We start from the raw sequence: 23,519 nt of genomic DNA, 5'->3' as shown, positions 1-23,519 counted from the left end.
GTAGGCCTGAGCCATTCTCTGGTTGATTAAAGGAGTCTGTCTATACTTGCCCAGGTTACTGGGGCTCACAGTAGAGGACAACGCTATGTCCCCATCACAGATCAGAACAGAGTGAGTTGGTATTCTTTATTTATTTATTTATTTAACTTGTATGGCGCAACAGCTACCCAAAAAGGGTTTCCCGGCGCCTGGACGAAAATACTGTAAGGTAAAAACTTTATTGGTTGAAAAGCCAGGTTTTAAGGGCACAGCGAAAGTGACTAGGTCAGAATCCACTTCAGTTCCCAGGGTTAACCCTATTACACTCTTTTGCTGGGAACCACCACTTACAGCTGGACTAGGGGGTATAGTTGCCTTAGGGGCAATGGTGGTTGGGGGCTTGTCCTTTTTGGTACATTCACTATACCAATGGGAATAGGACTTACAATAGTTACACCAAGGTTTCTTTTGGCCATCTTACTTTGTATCCTTTTTGGGACCACCCTCCCCCTGAGCCTTTTGGGGGCCTGGTGAAGACTTCTGGTCTTTTGCTTTCTGCTCATTACCCTTCTGGTCTGCCTTTTTCTGATCACCGCCCTGGTTCTGGGTTTTCTGCTTAACTCTAGTCCTGACCCACCTATCTGCCTTCTTTCCCAATTCTTGGGGAGAAGTTAGGTCAGAGTCAATCAAGTGTTGATGCAGCAGCTGGTTTTGACAGTTGTTAAGGATTTGTTCTCTCATGACCAAATTATACAATCCTGTATAGTCCTTAACCTTACTACCCAATAACCAGCCTTCCAAAGCCTTAGTGGCACAATCTACAAAGTCAGTCCAGTCCTGAGTCTGTCTTCTAGGTATCCCTGAACAACAACCTGTATTGTTCAGTGGTTAGGCCAAACCCATCAATCAGAGCATTCTTCAGGACAGTGTAATTGTCAGCATCCTCATCACTAACTGTGAGGAGCTTGTCTCTACCTTTCTCAGAAAAGGAGAGCCACAAGATAGCTGCCCACTGACTTTGGGGTACCTACTGTACTTTGCAAGCCCTCTCCAAAGCAGTTATCCATTTGTGGATGTCATCCCCACACTTGTAGGGAGGGACAATCTTGCTCAGGTTTCTATTGTCATAGGTCCTGTCTCTGTCCTTAGGGATAGTGCTGCCACCTGTGGGTCCTAACCCACTTAACTTTTGCTCTCTGGCCAGAGCAAGTCTCTCTTTGGCAAGGGCAAGTTCTTCCCTTTCAATCCTCAGATTGACTTCCCTCATTCTGGCCTTATGCTCTTTTCTCTGTGGAGAAGTCATTCCCCTATGAGAAGAGGCATTGGAGCTATTAGAGACATGGGAGTGGATAGATTCCCTGGAAGGGGATCTTCCTCTCCTACTTCTCTGGTTAAGTCCACTTGAGGGTCTGAAAGGGGGGACCCCATTCTGACTCCCATGTAGGCTTAAGTTAGCCTGACTAAGTCTTCCAACTTGGACCTGGCTGTCTACCTCATCTCCTGAAGTCCCTTCTGACTCATCTTGATCAGTGTGGTGAGGGGAGTCTTCTGTAGAGGGCAGACCCTCATTCGTACCTAAGGTACCATCCTGGGAGGCTCTCTGAGCATCATACTCTTCTAAGATCTCCACTAGATAAATGAGGGTAGGGTTTGAACCCTGTTTGAACTTTCTGGAGGTACACAATTGTCTCATCTCCTGAAAAGTTAGGGTATCATATCTAGAGGGTATCTTTCTAGGATATCCCCCTCTTGAGAGAGAATCATCTTGATCTCCTCTCAGAGACATGATCTAGTGAGGGTGTGGTGTGTGCACCTACCTACACTAGTTGTATCTACTAAAACCTCTCTAGTGGTTGTAGTCAGGGTGTGCTAGGCCCTTCAACCTACAACTACCAAGTTCAGTAGAACTTAAGTATTCTAAGATTTTGTTTTATATGTACCTTACAGTACCTAATGTGATCTTTCAATTTGATATCTCAAGATTATAATGGTATCACAACAGCAAGCTCAGATCCTAACCGCTGCTCACCAATGTGAGAAGTTGGCCTGATATATGATGTCACTAGTTCTAGTGTACACTTTGTATCAGTCCAAAGAACAAGTTACTTACCTTCGGTAATGATGTATCTGTAAGAAACATTAGTTGGTTAGATTCCTCACCTTAGAAAATCCCCAGGCGTCAGGCTGGATCCGGAAAGATTTTTGTAGCAATACCCCTTGCGCGTTGCTAGGTGTCATCTGCGGCTCCGCGTCCGTCGACTGCGTCGTGCGCCAGAATGACGTCGGAGTACTTAGACGCCACCCTCGCGCGCTGACGTCAGTTCTTATACATAGCTTTCCGCGCCAAGGACGCTGAGCCATGTAAGAGACCGACACTGGTGCCAAAAAATCTAGGCCCCTGAAAGGGAGAACCTTAACCCTAGATGTCGGTTCGCATAACGGGAAGGCTGGGTGGGTCGGTGAGGAATCTAACTAACTAATGTTTCTTACAGATACATCGTTACCGAAGGTAAGTAACTTGTTCATCTGAAAGACACACGTTCGTTAGGTTCCTCACCTTAGAATAGATACCCCAGCAATACCAACCCCGGTGGTGGGTCTGCGAACCAAGATCACACCAGAAAGTCCTGAAGAACAGAACGGCCAAAGTGGCCATCTCTCCGGACTTGGCTGTCCAGGCAATAGTGCTTGGCGAACGTGTGCAGTGAAGCCCACGTCGCCGCCTGACAGATGTCCTGCAAGGGGACTCCCCGTCCCAGGGCAGTTGTCGCCGCTGTGGCCCGGTTGGAATGGGCTCGCAGCCCAACAAGAGGGACCTTTTTCGCCAAGGAATAGCAGAGTTTAATACACAACACGACCCATCGCGAGATGGTGCGCTTGTGCACAGCTTTACCCTTCTTCGCACCTACATATCCAACAAAAAGTTGGTCGTCCACCCGGAACGGTTTTGTGCGGTCTAAATAAAATGACAGCGCACATGTTGGGTCCAGACGGTGGAGCCTCTCTTCATCTTTTGAAGGATGCGGAAAGAAGGTGGGCAGCGTGACAGACTGCCCGATGTGAAAGGGAGTCACGACTTTAGGAAGAAAAGAAGGACGTGTCCGGAGGACAACCTTATCCTGATGAACCGAAAGGATGGGAGGCTTAGCTGACAGAGCCTGGAGCTCACTCACCCGCCTAGCGGAGGTGATAGCCACCAGGAAGGCAGTTTTCAGAGTCAGTAGACGAATGGGACAGTTGTGAAGGGGCTCAAAGGGAGCGCACATCAGAAAAGTAAGAACAAGGTTCAAGTCCCACTGATGCATTACGAATGGAACAGGAGGGAACATATGAGTAATGCCCTTGAGAAAACGGGAGACAACAGGGGACTTGAAAAGAGAAGGCTGATCAGGAAGCCTTAAGAAAGCAGAGATTGCAGCAAGATAACCCTTCAAGGTGCCCTGAGCAGAGCCCTGCTGGGCCAAAGAAAGAAGAAAGAGAAGAACCTCAGAAAGAGGGGGAGAAAGGGGATTCACAGCCTTTGCTGTGCACCATGCCACAAATTTGTTCCACCGGCAGGCGTATACCGTCTTTGTGGAGGGACGCCTGGCTGCCAGAATCACATCACTGACTTCAGGAGGCAAGTCAAATGGCATCAACTGTCGCCGCTCAATCTCCACGCATGGAGGTGGAGGCTGGACAGGTTCGGGTGGAGGACCGTCCCCTCCTGCTGCGACAGAAGGTCCTCCTGAAGAGGCAGTCGTATTGGGGGATCGATGGACATACTGAGTAGCTCGGGATACCAGTACCTTCGTGCCAAATCAGGAGCCACCAAGATGACTTGGGCCCGGTCGTGCCTGATCTTCAGCAATCTGGGCAGAAGTGGTATAGGCGGAAAGGCGTACAACAGACCGCAACTCCACTCGCGACGAAAAGCGTCTCCAAGCGAGTGCCGCCTTGGAAATTCCAACGCGCAGAACTGCTGACATTGTGCGTTCTCTTCGGTGGCGAATAGATCTAACCAAGGCTCTCCCCACTGCAGAAAGAGACCTTGCGCCACGTCCGAGTTCAGACGCCATTCGTGATTCATCATGCACCGGCGGCTGAGTTCGTCTGCTCTGGCGTTCAGAGAGCCGGCCAGATGTTGAACCACCAGGGTGATGCCCTGATGTTCCAGCCATGTCCAGAGGCGCAGAGCCTCCTGACAAAGGGTCCACGACCCCACCCCGCCCTGTTTGTTGCAATACCACATGGCGGTGGTGTTGTCCGTGATCACCTGCACGACACTTCCCCGGACAGAGGGAAGGAAGGCTTTTAGTGCAAGTCGGATCGCCCTCAGCTCCAATAGGTTGATATGGAGCCGAGTCTCCACCAGAGTCCTCTGATCTCCGCCTCTCCCATATGGCCCCCCCATCCCAGGAGGGACGCATCCGTCACTACGACATGCTCCGGTTGGGGTAGGGAGAGGGATCTGCCGCTGACCCAAACGCGATTTGTGAGCCACCACTGCAGCTGGTTCGCAGTGCCCTCTGAGATCAAGACATGGTCGGACAGGTTGCCTCGATGCTGGGCCCACTGAAAATTCAGGTCCCACTGCAGAGCCTGCATCCCCCACCTGGCGTGAGGTACCAACAGGATGCAGGAGGCTATCAGCCCCAGAAGCCGCAGCACCAACCTGACCGAAACCCAGGACAGAGGCCGGAAGATGGAAATCGGGGCCAGTATGTCCCGGACCCGCTGTTCCGGCGGATAGACCCAGAACTGCGCCGAATCGAGAACTGCTCCAATGAAAAGGAGCTTCTGGGAGGGACTCAGGTGCAACTTCGGCACATTGATGGAGAACCCCAGCGAGTGCAAGAGGTCGGCCGTAGTCTGGAGGTGGGAGACGACTTGCTGGGGCGAGCCCTCCTTCAACAGCCAGCAGTCGAGATAGGGGAAGACTGGAACCCCTGATCTGCGCAGATGAGCTGCGACCACCGCCATCACTTTTGTGAACACCCGAGGGGCTCTGGTGAGGCCGAAGGGGAGCACGGTGAACTGAAAGTGCTCCTGACCCACCGTGAACCGCAGGTCCTGCAAGTCCAACGTTACCCCATCCAGTCTCCAGGGTCTAGGGCAGCCAGAACCTGAGCTAAAGTGAGCATTTTGAACCGGTCCTTCCGGAGGAAGGAGTTCACGCTCCTGAGGTCCAAGATTGGGCATAGGCCCCCTTTGCCCTTCTTGGGAACCAGAAAGTAGTGAGAATAACAACCACGACCTACTTCTGGACCAGGAACGCGCTCGACGGCCTCTTTGGCCAAGAGGGCCGAAACATCCTCTCGTAGAAGATGCAAATGATCCCCCGACATACGGTGGTTCAGCGGTGGCATGGCTGGAGGGGTCGTCTCGAAGGGGAGGGAGTAGCCCCTTCGGACGATTTGCAGCACCCACCTGTCTGACGTGATGGAGCGCCAGTGATGGAACTCTGCCGCCCACTGGCATTGAATGGGCCTGAAAGCTCGGACTAGGAGGGCTTTGAGGCGGATGCTGCCGGGGTGAATGTGGACTGACCGGCACGTTGACCTCCAGTACCGCCTCGGCGGAATCCACGTCCGCGTGCAGGTTGGATCTGCGGCCGGTGGCTGGGCGGACCTGTGGAGGCGCCCCTTCCTTGGCCACGAAAGGGACAAAAGGCGGAAGTTTGCGGCCGCGGGGCCGAAAGACCCAAGGACTTGGCCGTGGCACGGGAGTCCTTGAACCGAGCTAGCGCACTGTCCGCCTTCTCACCAAAAAGGCGAGTGCCATCAAAGGGCATGTCCATGAGGGAACTCTGGACATCCCCCAAAAATGACGTGGACCTCAGCCAGGCGTGACGCCGAAGCGCCACCGTGGTGGAAATCGCCCGACCCAGCGAGCGTGGTGTCAAGTCCACACAGTATAGCGAGCCGTGCCACGTCTCGACCGTCAGCAAGTGCTTGAGCGAGTCGTGTCCGGGCCTCCACCGGACACAAGGGCAGCACGTCCTCCACCGTATCCCACAGAGAGTGGGAATAACGGTCCAAAAGGCAAGCGGTACTTAAAGACCGCAGTCCCAAACTCAGGGACGAGAACAGTTTCTTGCCAAAGTGTTCCAACCTCTTGGATTCCCTGATCCGGAGGAGCGGACGGGAAGGAGGATTGGGAGGTTGAGGCCTGGATAACCAGACTCTCGGGGGTGGGATGTTGGGAGAGGAAACTGGGGTCGCCCGGGCAGCGCCGGCGTCGGGCCCGGACTTAACTGGGGAACGACGTCGTCCGGGGACGGCGCTCGGGGGCCTGCGACGTCGGGGCCGTCGACGGCGCCAGAGTCGCCGGCACGCAAGGTCGCCCAGTCGAACCTTCGGGGCCCGAAGGCGCGCCAACAGGCGTCGACGGCGGAGCCAGGCCCCTCATGGCAGAGAGGAAGGCACTGACCTCCGCCGGAGTCGCGTCAGTCCCAGGGACCGGCAGGTAAGGGGACGGACGCAGCTCCTGAGGCTCCGAGGGAGCCGCGGGGGTGGGACCACCCTGACCCTCAGCCGAGTCGCGCGACCGGCGAGGGGAGTCCGAAGAGCAATGTCGTCTCTTGGACTTCTTGGAGTGCTTTGACTTACCGGAAGACCCCGACGAGCGATGACGATGGCTGCGGCTCCGCGACCGGTCCTTGGACCTCCTCCTGGACCGGGACCGAGAGCGGCGCGGAGCAGAGTGCCGAAGCTCGAGAAGCTTACGGGACCGCTCCCGCTTAGCCTTCGATGTCAAGGTCTGGCAATCGCGGAACGACTCCGCGTCATGGTCGGCCCCCAGGCAATAAAGGCACCGGCAATGGTGATCCGTCACCGACATCAGGCGATGACAGGCGTCACAGGCTTTGAAACCAGGCATCCTACCGGCACCAGAGTCGAGTCGATAGACAAAAAAGTCAAAAAAGTTAGTCAAAAAATTACTCTTCCCGGATCGGCGCTTACTGGCGCGGAAAAAAGATAAACTGACGTCAGCGCGTGAGGGCGGCGTCTAAGTACTCCGGCGACGTCATTCCGGCGCACGACGTCGACGACGGACAGGGAGCCGCAGACGACGCCTAGCGACGCGCAAGGGGTATTGATACAAAAATCTTTCCGGATCCAGCCTGACGCCTGGGGATATTCTAAGGTGAGGAATCTAACTAACGTGTTTCTTTCAGATAAACCCTTATGGTGATTGGTTGTAAAGTCAACCTTATAGACCAGCTATCCTAGTGGTAGCATGGACAAGAGCAGTCTTAGGCTAAACTCTGTATGGCATGTGAAGCCTGCTGTTATACCATTATAATCCCTTGAATACCAAATGAAAGGACACCACACCAGGAATATATAAAATTAGAATGTATTTATTCTAACATATACCCTCAGCACTCTTTATGAGTTCAGAGGTCTAAGTACAAACAATTTCTTAAATAGCATACGTTAAGTTACACAGGAAAATACAGTTAGGCACAGGGGCCACGCAAACCATATAGTAAGAAAGTGGTAGAAGTACCACGTCACGAACAGGGAGTAGGCCTAGGGCATCGCTGGGGCTACACTACCCTACCAATAGTTAGGAAGTGGGAGGCCCACGGGAAGCGTGTGCAGTGTGGAAACATACACGCGGGTTACATTAAAGTCAATGGGAATGTAACAGTTAGAAATAGGAAGAATAAGGACACTTCCGAAGTAACTAGGAGGAAGCAACTAAAGACTTAGACACTTGGATAGTCAATATCCACTGGAGCACCGGAGTACTCGCGTTACCTCACCCACAGGAGACGGGTGCATAGGTGTGAAGATGTGTCGGGTGTCATCGCTGGATCCTATGGATGCCTGAAGAACAGATGCTGGCAAGCGGCCAGGAGGAAGATGTCCGGTGGATCCAAGGGTGGATCTTGAAGGAAGAACACCTGCAAGCACAGGGGACAAAGTCTGGGTCACTAGCCAGTGACCGTGTGGAGCCAGGAAGGAACCAAGGGATGTCGTGCAGAACACAGGTGTTGTCTTGAAGCTTGTCTCTGCAGCTGCATGGACCAGGAGGCGTCGAGGACGACCAGAACCAGGGTACGAGCTGTCCCACGAAGGATTGGAGTCAACAAGCCTTGGCAAAGGCACCCACGCGGAAAGGGAAATTCGCTTCAGGTGCAGACCAGGAAGGTCTGAGGTGCTTCTCTTTCACAGGGAAGCAAGGGCCAGTCTGGAGGAGCCAAACCAGCGGTGGAAAGTCAAGGGTTCGTCGTCACTGAGGCTACTAGCCAACGGGCCAACGGGCAAGCAACCGGACAGACGCGTCGAGCAGGAAAATGCAGAAGGGCCCTACGCAGAACTCGTGGAGTGTGGAGGGCTGATCTTCGGTGCAGATGGTGCTCGGGGTTGGGGCTTCTCAATCCCCAGAGCACAATTTCGAGGATGCCTCAGAAGCTGTGCTGGAAGCTACTCGCCAATTTTCCCAGGTAGCCGGTCCCACGTCTCTCGTCGCCTCCACGGATCTCAGCTTGGCTGTGGATGTGGATCAGGGTCAAAGAAGTCTGGAGGTCAAGGCGCTGGTCGGGCTCTGCAGTCGGTTCCTCGTAGAACTTGGGCAAAGTAAACGGCAGGTCGCTTGATGGTGCCTGTTTGCACAGGGTGGCCACTCCTTGGCCACAAGGGAGATTCTTCAGTCTTCTTGTCGAATGTCGAAGGTCCAGAGTTTCGTGTCTAGTTTCAGTTCAGGATAATCCAAAGTCCTAGGGACTCAGCTCCCACTCTTATACTAATCTGTGGGGCTGGGTTACCTGCTAGGTCCCTCCTATGGGTGGGACCAGGGAGGGGGGTGGTTACACCCCCTTCCCTTTGTCCAGTTTCGCGCCAGGACTGGGGCTGGAGTGCCCCAGCACCAGTTTGAACTGGGCTATGCATGTAACACCTTGTGTGCCCCAGGCAGTGTTTTGTTTCATTCATCCCTCCCTGCCCCAATACACTAAGTCCTGTCTAGGGTGGTGCTAGCACCTCCCAGGCAGAAAACCTATTGTCCAAGCCTCCCTCGATGGAAGCACTCCCAGCAGCAGGAGGTCAGACTTGTGTCTGTGGCAGCAGCATTCATTTTGTGATGCTGGGGCTCTGGTTAACTTTAACCGGGTAGTAGGTCTTTAACATGTCTTCTCCCGCTAGAAGGGGGAAATACTTTCCTCATCGCCAGAAATGGTGTGGGGGTAGTATTCCAAAGTGTTAGACACCTTACACGACATGTTTTGATAAAGCCAAAACATAGTTACCATAACCGCGAGGATAATAAGGCACTTTAAGAGTATATGGTAGGCGATATCATAGAACAGCTATAAGGACATGGTTCCGAAAGCTGCAGACAGGCTCAGCTCATGCTAGAGCACCATCTCACATGTTACCAAGCACTCTGCCTCCAGGATTGTTAAGGCCTGCCATAGGAGTGGCTGAAAGGTTACCCATGTGTCTATATATAAGGTAGGTATAGGAATACTATACCTAAGCAAGGGGTGATTACACGACCTTGCCCCAGCTGAGTGATCAGCCAGTTGTGTCATGATGGGAGGCAGCCAGGGGTGGCATAATACATGCTGCAGCCCCTGGTAGGCCTAGGGTACACCCATGCCCTGGGTACCTAAGGTACACTGTACAGGGCCCTATAAGGTGATCCTTACCAATTGGGTTATGTACCTAAAGTACATAGTATGAATTTAGAGAGAGAACAGCTGGGCTGTGGGTCTGATTAGCAGGCCCACAGCCACATCTAAGTCGAAAACCAGTGAAGCAAAAGCAAAAAGTGGGGGTGACCATAGGAAGCAGCCCCTACTCTCTTACACCATGCCTTTAAGGCAGCCATGACCCCTAGCTTCCCATCATGACTCAGGGGTGACAGTTGGGTCAGTTCTTTGCGGAGATCTGGAGGTCAGGGCACAAAGAGATGACTATTTTTGGATCATTTGCCCTGGGAGGCGGGAGGGTTGCTTATACCTTTGATGAGGATGCCCATGGATGAGAACTAGGATTACAGGTAAGTAACTTATCCTTCTCTTCCAGGGGATCCTCATCAATAGTCATAAGGAATTGAATTGAGTAGCAAGCCCATCCCTTCTTCCTGCGGGCAAATGAGAACCATAAAACATGCAGAACACATCCAAGAATACCAATTCCAACAAACTTAGCATTGGAATACATTTTTCAAGGAGGCCTGGCCTACTTGGGTATCTGCTCTGGAATCAGAATCAAGACAATAGTGTCTCGTGAACGTGTGTACCGATTTTCAAGTTGCTGACTTGCAAATCTCGGCCATCGATACATTCTGTAGAAAAGCAATCGTAGCTGCTTTTCCCCTAGTGGCTTGAGCTTTGGGAAAAAACCAGTAGGGGTTTGTTTGCCAATTGATATGCCAGCTTAATGCAGAACAATATCCATCTGCAAATGGAACGTTTGGAGGCTGGAAAACCTGTCCTGATGGCACCATAGTTTAGAAAAAATTGATCAGACTTTCTGATGGACTTTGTTTTATCCAAATAGAATTTGAGAACCCTTTTAAGGTCTAGGGAATGAAGAGAGATTTCTGCTGGTGTAGCAGGATTGGGAAAGAAAGAGGGTAGAGAAATTGTTTGACTGACATGGAAGTCATACACCACCTTCGGAAGCAAAGTGGGGCGAGTCCTCAAAACCACTCTGTTGTGGTGGAACACAGTGCTTGGATTTCGCTTACTCTACGTGCTGACGTAATAACCACTAAAAAAGCGACTTTCCATGTAAAATGCTGCTGGGTGGCTTTATGAATGGGTTCAAAGAGGACCCATCAGTTTTGAAAGAACCAGATTCAACTCCCAAGGAGGGGAAAGAGGTCGGACTGGTGGGAAAACTTTCCTCAAACCCTGAAGAAAATCCATGACCACCTGGAGCTGAAAGAAAGAAGGTTGGTCAGGTGGAAATTCTGTAGGCTATAATGGCCGCCAAGTGAACTTTAATGGAGGTATACTTTAAACCTGATTTGGCCAAATGTAGAAGATAAGGCAAGAATACCTCCTCCTGCCCACCAGTAGGGTGAAAACCATTACCATACACCACAAGTAAAATCTCTTCCACTTAAAAGAGTAAGAGTTTCTTGTGGACGGTTTTTGACGCCTTCAAAATGTTCATACAGTCCTGAGAGAGATTCAGGTTGTTGCATTGCAGGACCTCAGGAGCCATGCTGCCAAGTTCAGTGAGGGAAGGTTGGGTTGCAGGATTTTCCTGTTCATTTTGTTCAGAAGGTCCGGTCTGCACGGAAGCTTCCTGTGTGGACACATTGAAAGCTGCAACAGGTCAGGATACCACCATCGACGTGGCCAGTCCGGTGCCATAACGATCATTTTCATCCTGGAGCGAATGAGCTTGGTTACCACCTTCAGAATGAGAGGAACGGGCGGAAAAGTGTATGCAAATGTTCTGGACCAGTCGATCAAAATAGCATTCCCTCTTGATCCTGGTCAGTAAAATCTTGACGCGAAGGCGTGGCATTTTTTGTTTAGTTCGTCTGCAAAGAGGTTGATGGATGGACCACCCCATCAATGAAAAATGTCTGCCACCACTTGGTCGTTTAGCACCAGTCTTGCTGCTCTTCGAAGTGTCGATTTATAGCAATCGCCTGAAAGTTCTGTTCTCCTGGCAGATTAACTGCTGTGATTGACAGATGTCTGGCCAAAAGCCAGTGCCAAAACGCCTGAAATTCCAGTGACAGTGGGCACGAGTGAGTTTCACCCTGCTTGTTTAGGTAATATATAGTGGTCATGTTGTCCGTTTGTATTAATATCGACTTGGACTGAATCAATGGATGGAACGCTTGCTGGTGGAGTGACTGACTCCCTGGAGCAGTCAGAGCGCGCTGCGCTATTTGCTGCTTGTTTCGCTGGTTGAGAGGCGTTTTAAACACTGTCCTTGTTGCTATATTTAATTTGAGGTTGCTTTGCCTTTTCCCCCGTTTTTAAAATCAGCCCACTCACCTGCATTATAATTGTTTTTGCACCTCGCTTTTGCGGGTCCTTTCCACGTCCTTTGGGAACTTTGGCGGCCATCTTAGAGCAGTATAGGACTGCTAGACTGCGGGAGGCGACAGCGGATTGGTCGGGGGAGCGTCACAAGGACGCTTGACTCCTTTTAAGGAGGCCATGCGGACGCGCAGCGGTTACGCGCAGCGGGTACGCCGGAGCACCGCCGGAGTCACGCCAGAGTCCAGCCCGTCTGTGCCCGTCCGGGCCCAGCCGGGCTCAGGGCCAGACCTCTTGGCAAAAGCACATGCCATAAGGATTACTTACTCTGGCGAGGATCTCCTTTCTTTGCGCCCCCCTAAAGAAGTATCATGTAAGTACATGCACTCATGTGTCAAACCGTTTCTGGGTTGTAGGAGTTGTCAGTCAACTGAGTCAGGAAAGCGTAGGAATGGCCTTGCTATGGCACTCCTGAATTGTAGATCTCTTCCTAGCAATTCTTTAGAGATGAACTTTCTGATACAGGACCTGAACTTAGATGTCCTGTTTTTGACTGAAACTTGGATTACGTCAAGTGCTGGAGCTGACATAGTCCAAGCTCTCCCCCCAAGCTTCCTTATATACCATCTGGATAGACCGGAGGGGCGAGGGGGCGGCATTGCCATTATCTATAGAGACAGTTTTGTGTGTAGGGCGCAGCCCGGAGGAGTTCTAGACTGTGAGAGCTGTCAGTTCTCTCTGCGGATTTCATCTACGCTGTCGGTGGCAGGTCTATTGGTCTACCGCCCCCCAGGGTCTGTGGGTAACTTCGTGAGTTCGCTGATGGAGACTGCTATGCCTTTAGCTGCCTCCACAGCCAACTTTCTAGCGTTAGGAGACTTCAACATCCATTTTAACGATCCCGATCTTACAGCGGCAGACCTGTTGAGCGATTTTAAAGCCTTTGAGCTGAATCTCTCCAACTTAGGAGCTACGCATGTTAAGGGTCATTTGTTGGATCCTATCTTTTCTAACATGCCCTTTCTTAAAACCATGTCTCCTTTGCCCCTTCCGTGGTCAGATCATTTTCTGGTGCCTTTTACCTGGCATATTAAGCGGGCTACGATCCCTCTCCCAAAGGCTCATTCTTTGGAGAGAGCCTGGTCTAGGCTGTCGGCTGACAGCTGGGCTAATGTTTTGGAAGGCTCGCGCCCTACATATGTTGCGGACCCGGTGTGCGCAGATGCAAATATCAACCAGTGGTTGACCAGCTCTCTTGATGTCATCATTCCTAGGAAAAGAATGTTAATAAGGGAGAAGAGGTTGGTTTCGGCTCTATGGTATACGCCCGACTTGAGATCACTCAGGAGGGGCTGTAAGAGGCTGGAGAGGGCATGGAGAAAGGAGGGGGTAGAGGCGAGGCGAAAGGATTATCGCACGGCAATGAGGGTGTATAAAGCTGCTCTCCGTCTTGCGAAGGCCCAATTTTTTGAGAAGAGATTATATAGTTCTGCTAATTCCTCCAGAGAAACTTTTAAGGTGGTAAATGAACTTCTTAAAGTTCCCGAGCCGTTGGCAACCCTTGTTAGCCCTGGCGAGAAATGTAAGGAGCTTGCAAACTATTTTAATATGAAAATAGTTAATATTCTTAGCACCCTTCCACAGGTTGCCCGAACTCAACTTTTAGATAACCAATCACGAGGTGCCCATGGCAACCTGGATACTTTCGGGCCAGTTTCGGTGGATGAAGTTCGCAACAAGTTGGGTTCGTTGAAAAGTGGTTCTCTTAGGGACCGGGTCCCTATGAGATTTTTGAAATTGGTAGCAACTACCATCGCAGCCCCAGTTGCGGACCTTATCAATGCCTCCTTTGCGCAGGGTTTGGTACCACCGAGCTGGAAAAGGGCATTGGTAAAGGCTTTGTTGAAAAAACCGAATCTAGATTCGTCGGATTTGGCAAATTTCAGGCCTATTTCCCTCCTCCCTGGTCTTAGTAAGATTGCCGAAAGACTAGCGAACCGGCAGCTGGCATACTTCCTGGAGGCGAATGGCTTGTTGCGAGGTTCCCAAACCGGCTTCCGGCCAGGGCAGGGCACTGACACTGCTCTTCTGGCCGTCGTTGAGGAAGTGAGGAGCATTTTAGATTCGGGAGGGTCAGTGGCAGTGATCCTCCTGGACCTCAGTGCTGCTTTCGACACGGTGAACCATTAAGTGTTGATCCAACGGCTGGCAGATATAGGGGTGGCAGGTGTGGCATTGAAGTGGCTCAAGTCATTTCTTTGCGACCGGACGTATCAGGTTTGGGAAGGTAGCGAACGTTCGGCCTCCATCCCCCTCCAGTGTGGCGTGCCTCAGGGCTCCTCTCTGAGCCCCACATTATTTAATGTATACATGGCCCCCCTGGAAGATGTGGTGGCCCCATTTGGCATTAAGATCGTCAGCTATGCCGACGACACGCAGTTGGTGGTCACCCTATCCCAACTGGTGGAGAATCCCGACTCGCTGCATTCCTGCATGTCTAAGGTTCACACCTGGATGTGCGATTCAGCGTTGAAGCTGAATGGTTCAAAGACCGAACTAATTCTGCTCGGACGCAAAACCCCCTCTCTTCCTCTGTCCAGCTGGCCCAGTTGCATGGGAGCTTTGCCGAGCCCTAAAGAAGAGATTAAAAGTTTGGGTTTTTGGCTGGAACGTGACCTGTCCTTTAGGACTCAGGCAAAAAAAACGGCAGGAGTGTGCTTTGGTCTTCTCCGTGCAGCTCGAAAAGTTCTCCCCCTGTTACCTTGGCCATCTAGGAAGCTACTTGTTCAGGGGCTTATTGTATCTAGATTAGACTACAGTAATAAAATCTTTTTAGGTGCCCCTGAAGTCACGTTTAATAAACTTCAGCAAGTACAAAATGCTGTGGCTAGGCTTCTTATGAATACACCTAGGACGCAATCAGCCAGACCCGCTCTGATAGCCTTGCACTGGCTTCCGGTGCGTGAAAGGGTCAAATTTAAGGCTCTTTGTACTGCGCACAAAATTCTTCAGGGGAAGGGACCTCCTATCCTGCGGAATTTAGCTGTGCCTTATAAAGCCAACAGGGCCCTTCGTTCGGACCAAAAACATCTTCTTCAAGTTCCTAGAGTTAGAAGGGCTCGGGCCGGGGGGCGGAGATATTCAGTTAATATAGCCATCCTGTGGAACAATCTTCCCCTGTGTTTGCGCACAGAGACGTGTTTCTTACGTTTCCGGAAACTTCTGAAAACTTACCTCTTCCCGGCTTAAAGCGGTCGAACTGTCAGCTTCTTTTTGTTGGTCACTCTGGAGAAAGCGCTGGGATGCCCGAGGGTAACTATGCGCTATATAAATCTTCCATTCATTCAGAGCTAGGTGAACTGCCCGCAGTTCCAGCATGTTTATACGATAGGTTTGTTCTTTGCTCGACCACTTGCCCTGAGTCTGTAGACAACCCATGTGGGCTCCCCATCCTTGAAGTGAGGCATCGGTGATCAAGGATTGTGTTGGAAGAGGTTGATGGAAAGGGACTCCCACTAGGAGATTTTTCGGACGAGTCCACAAGAGACTGGACGTTCTCATTGATTGGGAAAGAAGAATTCGGTTCTCACAACATCCTGAGGATTGGTCCCATTTGTCCTCTAAATCCTGCTGTAGCGGTCTCATTCTCAACCTGGAGTTTGGGACAAGAAAAATGCAAGATGACATCAACCCTACAAGTGACATAAATTCTCGAACTGATGGTTGATGCAATTGAAGGAGGAGATTGCATTTCCGTTTGATTGATAACAGTCTCTCCTCCAAAGGAAACACTTTTCCTGCGCTGGAGTCCAGGGTGGCCCCTAGATAATTAATTCTTTGAGTAGGCTGATGGACCGATTTCTCCATATTTACATGAAGGCCCAAGTGCCGCAGTAAATTCAGGCAGATCCGGAATGGTTCTTCACCATTTGGGGAGACGAACCTTTTAGTAGCCAGTCGTCTAGATATGGATATATGAACAGGCCTTGGCGATGTAAGGCTGCAGCTACCACTGCCATGCATTTTGTGAATACTGGCGGTGCAGATTTCAGGCCGAACAGCATAACTCTGTACTGATAATGTTTGGAGCCCACCATGAAGCACAGGAACTTCCGGTGTCGTGGTGAAATCAGGATGTGGAAGTACGCATCTTGGAGGTCTATCGATCACATCCAATCCCTTTTCTGAAGATGTGGTTATATTTGATGATATACCCATATACTGGTTGAGGCAAACATGTTGCGCCCCCAGGAGTCCAGCCAGCGGGCCGCCCGTGACGGGGGAGACAACAGCAGCGGCAAAGCAGGAAAGGCAGACTGAAAAGGGGGGCCTCTGGTAGAAGGGTGAAGAGAAAGGCACACCGGATCACACGGTGCCGGATGGTGGCGGTGCAGAAGGTGCTGGGGCACCGGGTCCCCCGTGGCAGGACGGCCCCAAGTCCCCAAGAGAGAAGAGTGGAGTGAACCCTCACAGGGAAGCAACAGTTCCCTACCACCAGAGCCCTGATGGAGAACCTCCAGAAGATTATCTGCGGGGAAATGGGTAGCTGGATCACCCATGCGCAAAATCCCCACAGCCGTGGAAACAGTGCAGGCGAAAGCCGCACCCGCCTCCGTAGGGCCACGCAGAGGGGAAAACAGCTCCTCACTAGGTGACGGCTGCAAACTAAGGTGGCAATTCCCCAAGCCAACTGGAGGAAGGAAGGGCCAAGGCCGGAAGGAAGGAAGAGGGACCGAGGAGAGGGGGACCTGCGGCTCCTTCGGCGAAGACCGTGGCCATGGAGACTGCGAGGAGCCACCTTTAGACGACGTCGGGGAAAAAGCCACGACATGGCGGCCCATCTCCGGCGAGGATGACACCAGCAACCGCCGAACCTCTGGAGAAGAGGAGGCGTCCGAAGACGAGTCAACGACCCGACGTCAGCCCAGCGCCACAGAGTCCGCAACCTAAGGCAGGACACAGTCGTTGACTGGCGCCGGAGGAGACGCCGGGGCGACTTCCGACAGCACACAGCGCAGGAGACCGGAGCTGGGCCGGAGCTGGGGTGGCGAAGGGGCGGCGCCTGAACAGAGCCAACCTGAACTCCGACGAGGCAGCCGCCAGCGTGGAGGGACGAGAAGGGCCCGGGAAGGAACGAAGAGTCCCCCTCCAGCCGTGACTCGTGACAGGGCAAGATGGGCCGTACGGCGACCCTTGTGGCGCCGCCAGGGCCAGCAGCCGCCAGCGCCACAGAGGTATCAGCTCGGTCTCTGACAAGGCCGCTGCCTGTCCCGAGGACCGAGAGGCGTTTGGGGGTGCGACCCGAACCTCGGCGACCTCCTGCTACACCACAGGGACTCCCGCAGGAGTTTGCGGCGAAGCAGAGGCGCCGTGGTCCGAAGGAGGGACACCCGAAGGGCCGCACCCCGACAGCACCACATCCTCCGAGCCGGGATCCGAACCAGTCGGCGCCGGGGCCGGAGCTGTCGGCGACGCCGCGGAGGGCCCCACACACTGCAAGGGATCCACTGACATCCCAGGAGGGGAAGGAGGAGAAGCCAGTGAGGCCTGCAAAGCTGCCGCATATGTCTCCATCTGGGCTCTGGTCGCCGCCACGCCGGGAAACGGCGGATAAGGGGACGACAATCGGGGCCGCACCACCCGCGGAAAGCCCACGCCCCCAACAGGCCAGAACCCGCCCCTCGGGGACAAACTGCGACACTTACCAAGAGGTGAGTGGCACTCTTGCGACCTGGGAGAAGATCGAAGTCGGAGAGGGAAGCCGTGGGCCCGAAAACCCTCCGAGAGGCCAGGCGAGATGACGTCACCGACCTGGACACCTGAGCCGAAAGAAGTTACAACCAGCGCTCCCGCCGGGACTTCAGCTTCATCTGTTGACAGGCCTCACAATCAGTGGAGTCGTGGTGCTCCCCCAAATACCACATACAGATGGGGTGAGGATCCGTCACCGACATGAGGCGGCCACACGAGAAGCAAGTTTTAAAGCCCGAAGGCATTCCCACACTGTTGTGGCTTACACCAGGAGGGGTTTAGAGGAAGAACTAGGCTACATTCAACAGCTGTTGACCTATATATCTTCCAAAACAAATGAATCTCACATAAGATATAGGGTAGCACACTGAAGCCTAAAAATAACCGTTATCTAGGGCATGTGCCAATTATGGACGAAAACCCTCACTCACCCGAGGGTGACATGCTTCATCATAGGGTTCCTCCAGCACCCAGGGACCGCAAGGTACCCCGTGTGGGCTACAACTTGACCCAAGAGGGAAGGAGCGGGAGTGCAAAAGCATGTGTTGGATCTACCAACTCGAAATGGTGATGAGGTGCAGAGTGCAAAAAGTGAAGTTAAAAACTATCTATTTAGGGGCACCAATTTTATTCTTCCTGCCTAAATGATAGTCATTAAAAAGCAAGTGAAAATAGGGTTAAAGATACCCTATCTATTGATCAACATGTTTCTGCCCAGATGACAAAACTGTTCGTGGCATTCATCCGGATCAATAAGAAGTAACTCTGCAATATCGGAGCTCAAATTATAAGAAATGTATACTTAAGCCTCAAAAGCTTGACATTCATACGGACAATCATTCAACGTAATGGGTCAGCGGGCTCTGTAAAACAACAAAACTTGTATTAATATCAAATAATCACCCATGTGACCATTGCCCAAAACAATGGTGAGAAACAATATGATAGAACATGCTAGAGTCTTACCTAAAGCATATTTCATGTGTACCAACTCGACCGAATTCAGAGTCTTACATCACGCTCGATATGCTATTAAAATTAAAAAGGATGTACATGTATGTTTAGTACGTCAGGCTCATAGTACAGACACCTTCATATAAAAACACACCTACTTTGTTTTAGTGAAAAATAGTTCTAACCAAACATGGTAATTGCCCAACAAAAGATAGGGTCTCTATCACATGTACTAACGCACTGTTTAATGTAGGCCATATGATCAAAATTATAATGGCCGCCATCCTTAGTTGCCAAAACACTTTAAGGAAGCTAGTATGGTGAACGCTACTAGTTTAGTAAAAAACAAAAGTCCCAGCGAACAAATACGATCGTGTGATCGAAAGTATTATATGCGGAACAAAAACCAAGTTCAACAACAAGAATCAGCATTATCAAAGGTGGCTTACTTGAACGGTGCGTGCTGCTGCTATACCGACTCTACCGGGAGTAACATGTAGCTGAAGCGTGTTTGTATAAATGCGGAAGTATTTCGAAAAACACCCACCACGTGATTACGTCCTCAGCGTCACTGCGTACGCATACAACGATCGTAAAGGGCACAAAATTAAAAGTAAAACACAGATCCCAGTGTGCTATAAATGATATGAATGTAGACGTGTAGATTTCTAAATCGACAAGATGTCAATAATAGCTTGTAAATGTCGTTAGTGAAGAACTTTTAAAACATAACGATGGTTGGCTTTGCGATTGTAAGGCCTGTAACGATACTTGAACTTTTTCTTCTTCTCCAATCCTACGGCTTTAGGCGTGTCTAGCCTAGCCTTCATTCTGGCCATCTCTTCGTCAGTGTGGGAGCCGAAAAGAGAGTTACCAGAGAAAGGCAGATTCATGATGAGTTGCTGGGCTTCCGGTTTTAATGCCACAAGACGCAACCAGATAGATCTTCTTGAGCATATCCCATGCGAAAATGAATGAGCAGCTGGAGAAGCCCCATCGGTTGCTGCACTGATTATTTGATTGACCACCAGTGCCCCTTCCTGGAGAATCTTCGTTAAGTCTTGACGATACTCTTTTGGTAGTTTTACTTTAAAATGTTCTAGTGAGTCCCACAATGCTCTATCGTAACGGCCCAACAGGGCTGTAGCACTAGACAATGTTAAAGAAGATGTTGCAGAACCACATGCCTTTCTACCCCAAGAATCCTGGGCTCTACTCTCCTTGTCCAGAGAAACTGACGATGAAGAGGAGACTGCATGTGTTTTCTTTGCTGCTGCGATAATCAACTTATCCGGTGGAGGGTCTGGCCTTAGGAATGAGGGATCCTGTTCTGCAGGTTTGTATTTTTTTTAGAATTCTCAAAGGAGCTGTCTTTATAGATGCTGGGGTAGGAAAAATTTAAATGACTGGTTGAAGAAGATCAGGCACCAGTGGTAGTAAAGGTCTAGACGCAGATCTTTGGTGCAGAGTTTCGAATATAACTGATGTGGATGCCTGAGGCGTGGACATCACTATATTAATCTGCTGCGCTCCTCTTGAGAGGACATCATGAAAAGTATATGTCATTGATAGGTGATACTCTGGAGGGTGGACTGTCAGTGAGGGTAGGAGAATAATCCATCTTGGAGGAATGGGTCGAGGAGGATGTCAAAGGAGATTTTCGTCTTTTATGATGACAAAAAGGAGATCTACCTGTAGGTGACTTGCTACGGCGACCCTATGTGGAGTGGTAGGTGACCGGTCACCAGCTTGCCCCAACCGTGACAGAGGAGATCAATGTAGAGGACTTGAATAGTCAATAGGTTGCTGCACCTGTGCTGAAGGTTCCTTCTGCCAATGATGGACTGGTAGAAGCCATCTGGGAGAAAGGTGAACAGAAGGAGATTTGTGTCCTTGTGCCAGTGAAGCTATGATCTGTGAGGATTTCTGTACCTGCCGCTCTGGAGACGGAGAAGATGAGCTTCTCGACGTCGAGATCAGTTGTGGTGAACCTGCAGCTGAAACTGAAGGCTCCGAGAAGTCTTTAGAAGTGGAACGGTGTCTTGAGGAATGATGCGATGTCAATGATAAATGCCTCAACGCCGAGCGGCTATGCGGCACTAGGACAGTCGAGGCCTTTGACGGAGATCTTTGTTTCAACGCCGACTGTGCAGATTCCTTCTGTCTCGACGTCGACCAGTGCTCCGACGACGGAGATTTACATTTTGATGCCGGAAGATGAATATCCCTCGGAGTACCACGACACGGCGTCGAGCGAGGAGAGAGTGACGGAGAAATCCTTCGACGTCGAACCCTTCGACCTCACCGATCTCGTTCTCTAGGTTGAACGTCTTGTGGACCCCAACGGAGAAGTTTGTCTCGACGTTGAGCGTCATCTTGAATACTTCAACGGAGCTTTAGACGACGAGTCTTTCCTCGCCGTCCTTGCAGATCTGGGCCTCGACGTTTACCGACGCCTGGTTGACGTCAACGGAGGTGATTGTCTCGACGGCGGAGAATGATGTCTCGGCGCCGAACGCCATACCGACGGCGATGACGGAGAGAGATGCCTCGACGTTGGGCGATCCCGCTCCAGCGGAGATAGACTCCAATCGTCGCTGGGTTGATGACGGAGAATTAGAAGATGACGTACCTCTATGTTTGGTCTTTGATGCAAGAACATCGGTCGTCGACGGTGAGCCCACCGTCGATGGTCTTTTCATCAACGTTTCCAGAGCCGGTGGAGGCATTTTCGACACCGAGCCCGACGCCAATGGAGAGCAGATTGGAATCTTGCTTCCGGAAGAGGATCTGGCCCTCTCCTTCCTCTGCCTCACCGAAGACCTGTCTCGAGGAAGATTTTCCTTTATCAGCCAGTCCATAGGGGCGAATCCTCCATTTGTCCTTCAGAGTACGTTTAGAAAAAGACTGTCAGTGCTGGCAAGCCTTAGGTCTATGAGAATCAAGAAGGAAAATAATACAGACAGGATGTGAGTCTGATTTAGCCTTCTTTTAGCCAAAGGAAGGGCAAGGATCAAACAGAGAGGGCATTTCTGAGTGAGAAAACATGTTGAACGCTTCGAAAAATAGCAAAGAAATACTCCAACAGGTATAAAATGTCCAAGTAAAAAGGTTTTGATGAAAAAACAGGAGATAATTTCTGACAAAGTCAAAAATGTGAGAGCTGATTAACCAGAGTATACGTACATTAGAAAGCCTAATGAAACAGAGCAAACATACATTGTCAATTAATTTTTAAACAAAACTAGTGGAGCCATTTGTGATGATGAATACATACTCTTGAACGATATAGTGCTTTAGAATTTTCTGTGTCTGCGTCACTGGTTTGGAGGTCAGCCCCAACATATGGGATGAATGTTTCTGGATCAGATAATAACCTGTGACATTAACAAAAGGTGGGTATGAAAACACATGAATTATTTTGTAATCAGCATGCAATTGCAAGACTTAGTGAACACACAAAATATTCCAGTTTCTCAACCTTATGATCATTTGGTAGTTGCCCCCACATGCTTAACAGAGTATCTTTTACACTGTAAATTTCCATAGCAACATACTTTCAATAACGTAGTGTTAGAACTAGATTGACCGAACAAAGCTTTTATCAAAGCTACACTAAGGAAAACCTTCACAGAACATTTACACTACACTAACCAAACAATACCAGAATAATCATGTCAGTAGATCCAAGGGAGAAAAAAGTCACCAGAAATAAGTCGACCCATTGGCAGTACTAAAATCATGCTTTATGAAATCCTGCAAATTTTTCTTTATATGGTTCTACAGAGGATAATACAGCAGGTAATTCAAATCTGACAGTTTTTCCACTGTCACTGAGTGCACTAGATCATAACACTTGAGTCTTTAAATATGTTTAGTATGCTGTAGTGCTATAGGCACTCCCATGTATTGGGACCATGTGATGACCTTTGACTACCATTGGTTTATTTCATTCTATCTTGAATGTATGACATCTGCACTTGCATTTTCCCTTAGTATTTCATTTTGTGTCTCCTTAAAGCTGCAGAGTAGGATTGTTTCAAACCAGCCTTGCTTGGAACAAAATATGTGAAATATACTTTTCTGTCTCAGTCTAGTGTTATAGGCAGTGATGCCAAAATGTGCATTATGTTGTACATTGGGAAGTTTTATGAAATTTTCATTATTGGCTTGGACATGCCTTTATGCCATCTTGAATCCTTACTCCTGAGTTTTGCACACATAAGCAGGCCACCAGGTTTCTTACAGTTAATCAGGTTATTCACGTTTAAGATTGTTTTCCTCTTTGAAGGGGGTTTTCGTACTTTTAGAAATATTTTGTACTTTCTTAAACCGGTACAAGATAAGGGAAACAAGTAGTGTGGAATGGAAGAAGAATACGTGAGAAATCCGTTGCCTTTAGAATGCTTGTGGAGATTGGTCAACTCTGGGAGGCTTCCTTGGCGCAGAGGAGGTCTTCTCTGAAACTTCTAGTGCATTGAGAATAATATAAAACTGGGGTCGTTTGACTTGAAAAGTCTGGGTTCTCTTCCTGAGGGACAGATACGTCCACTCAGTGTTGCATTTCCCGGCTTGAGAAGTCTCTTGGACCCAGGATTGTCATTTAGGAGCCTCCAATCTTGTGTGGACTAAGATGAAGCTATTGCAGCCAGTGAGGTATTTTCTCTGATTATTGGTATTGTAATGTGTAAGTGTCTTTGTGCACACATTCAGGTATTCAGTGGTTCGTGTTTTTCGGCATTCATTTATATGTGTGTTATAATCATCTGATGTAGTCTATATTTTATGTTGCCATGCTTTCATTTGACAGGGTGCATTTCTTGTATTTGATTACTTCCATTTAATAGGGCCTATTTTTTGCAGTGGACGTCCAGTATTATTATTATTATTA

At 50.2% G+C, this 23,519-nt stretch overlaps 1 protein-coding gene across 1 annotated transcript in view; it reads right to left on the bottom strand.

Moving 5' to 3' along the window:
- LOC146816480 (exportin-5-like) overlaps nt 1-23,519 on the bottom strand; it is a 1,728,456-nt gene that overhangs the window by 650,202 nt on the left and 1,054,735 nt on the right. The window contains exon 19 of the mRNA XM_085610324.1: nt 21,906-22,005. Within this exon, the coding sequence (XP_085466450.1) occupies nt 21,906-22,005 (100 nt within the window). The remainder of the gene's footprint in view (nt 1-21,905; nt 22,006-23,519) is intronic.

Source organism: Triturus cristatus, chromosome 6 (assembly GCF_964204655.1).
Source record: "Triturus cristatus chromosome 6, aTriCri1.1, whole genome shotgun sequence".
NCBI lineage: Eukaryota > Metazoa > Chordata > Amphibia > Caudata > Salamandridae > Triturus > Triturus cristatus.
This window is presented reverse-complemented; position numbering and strand designations above follow the sequence as displayed.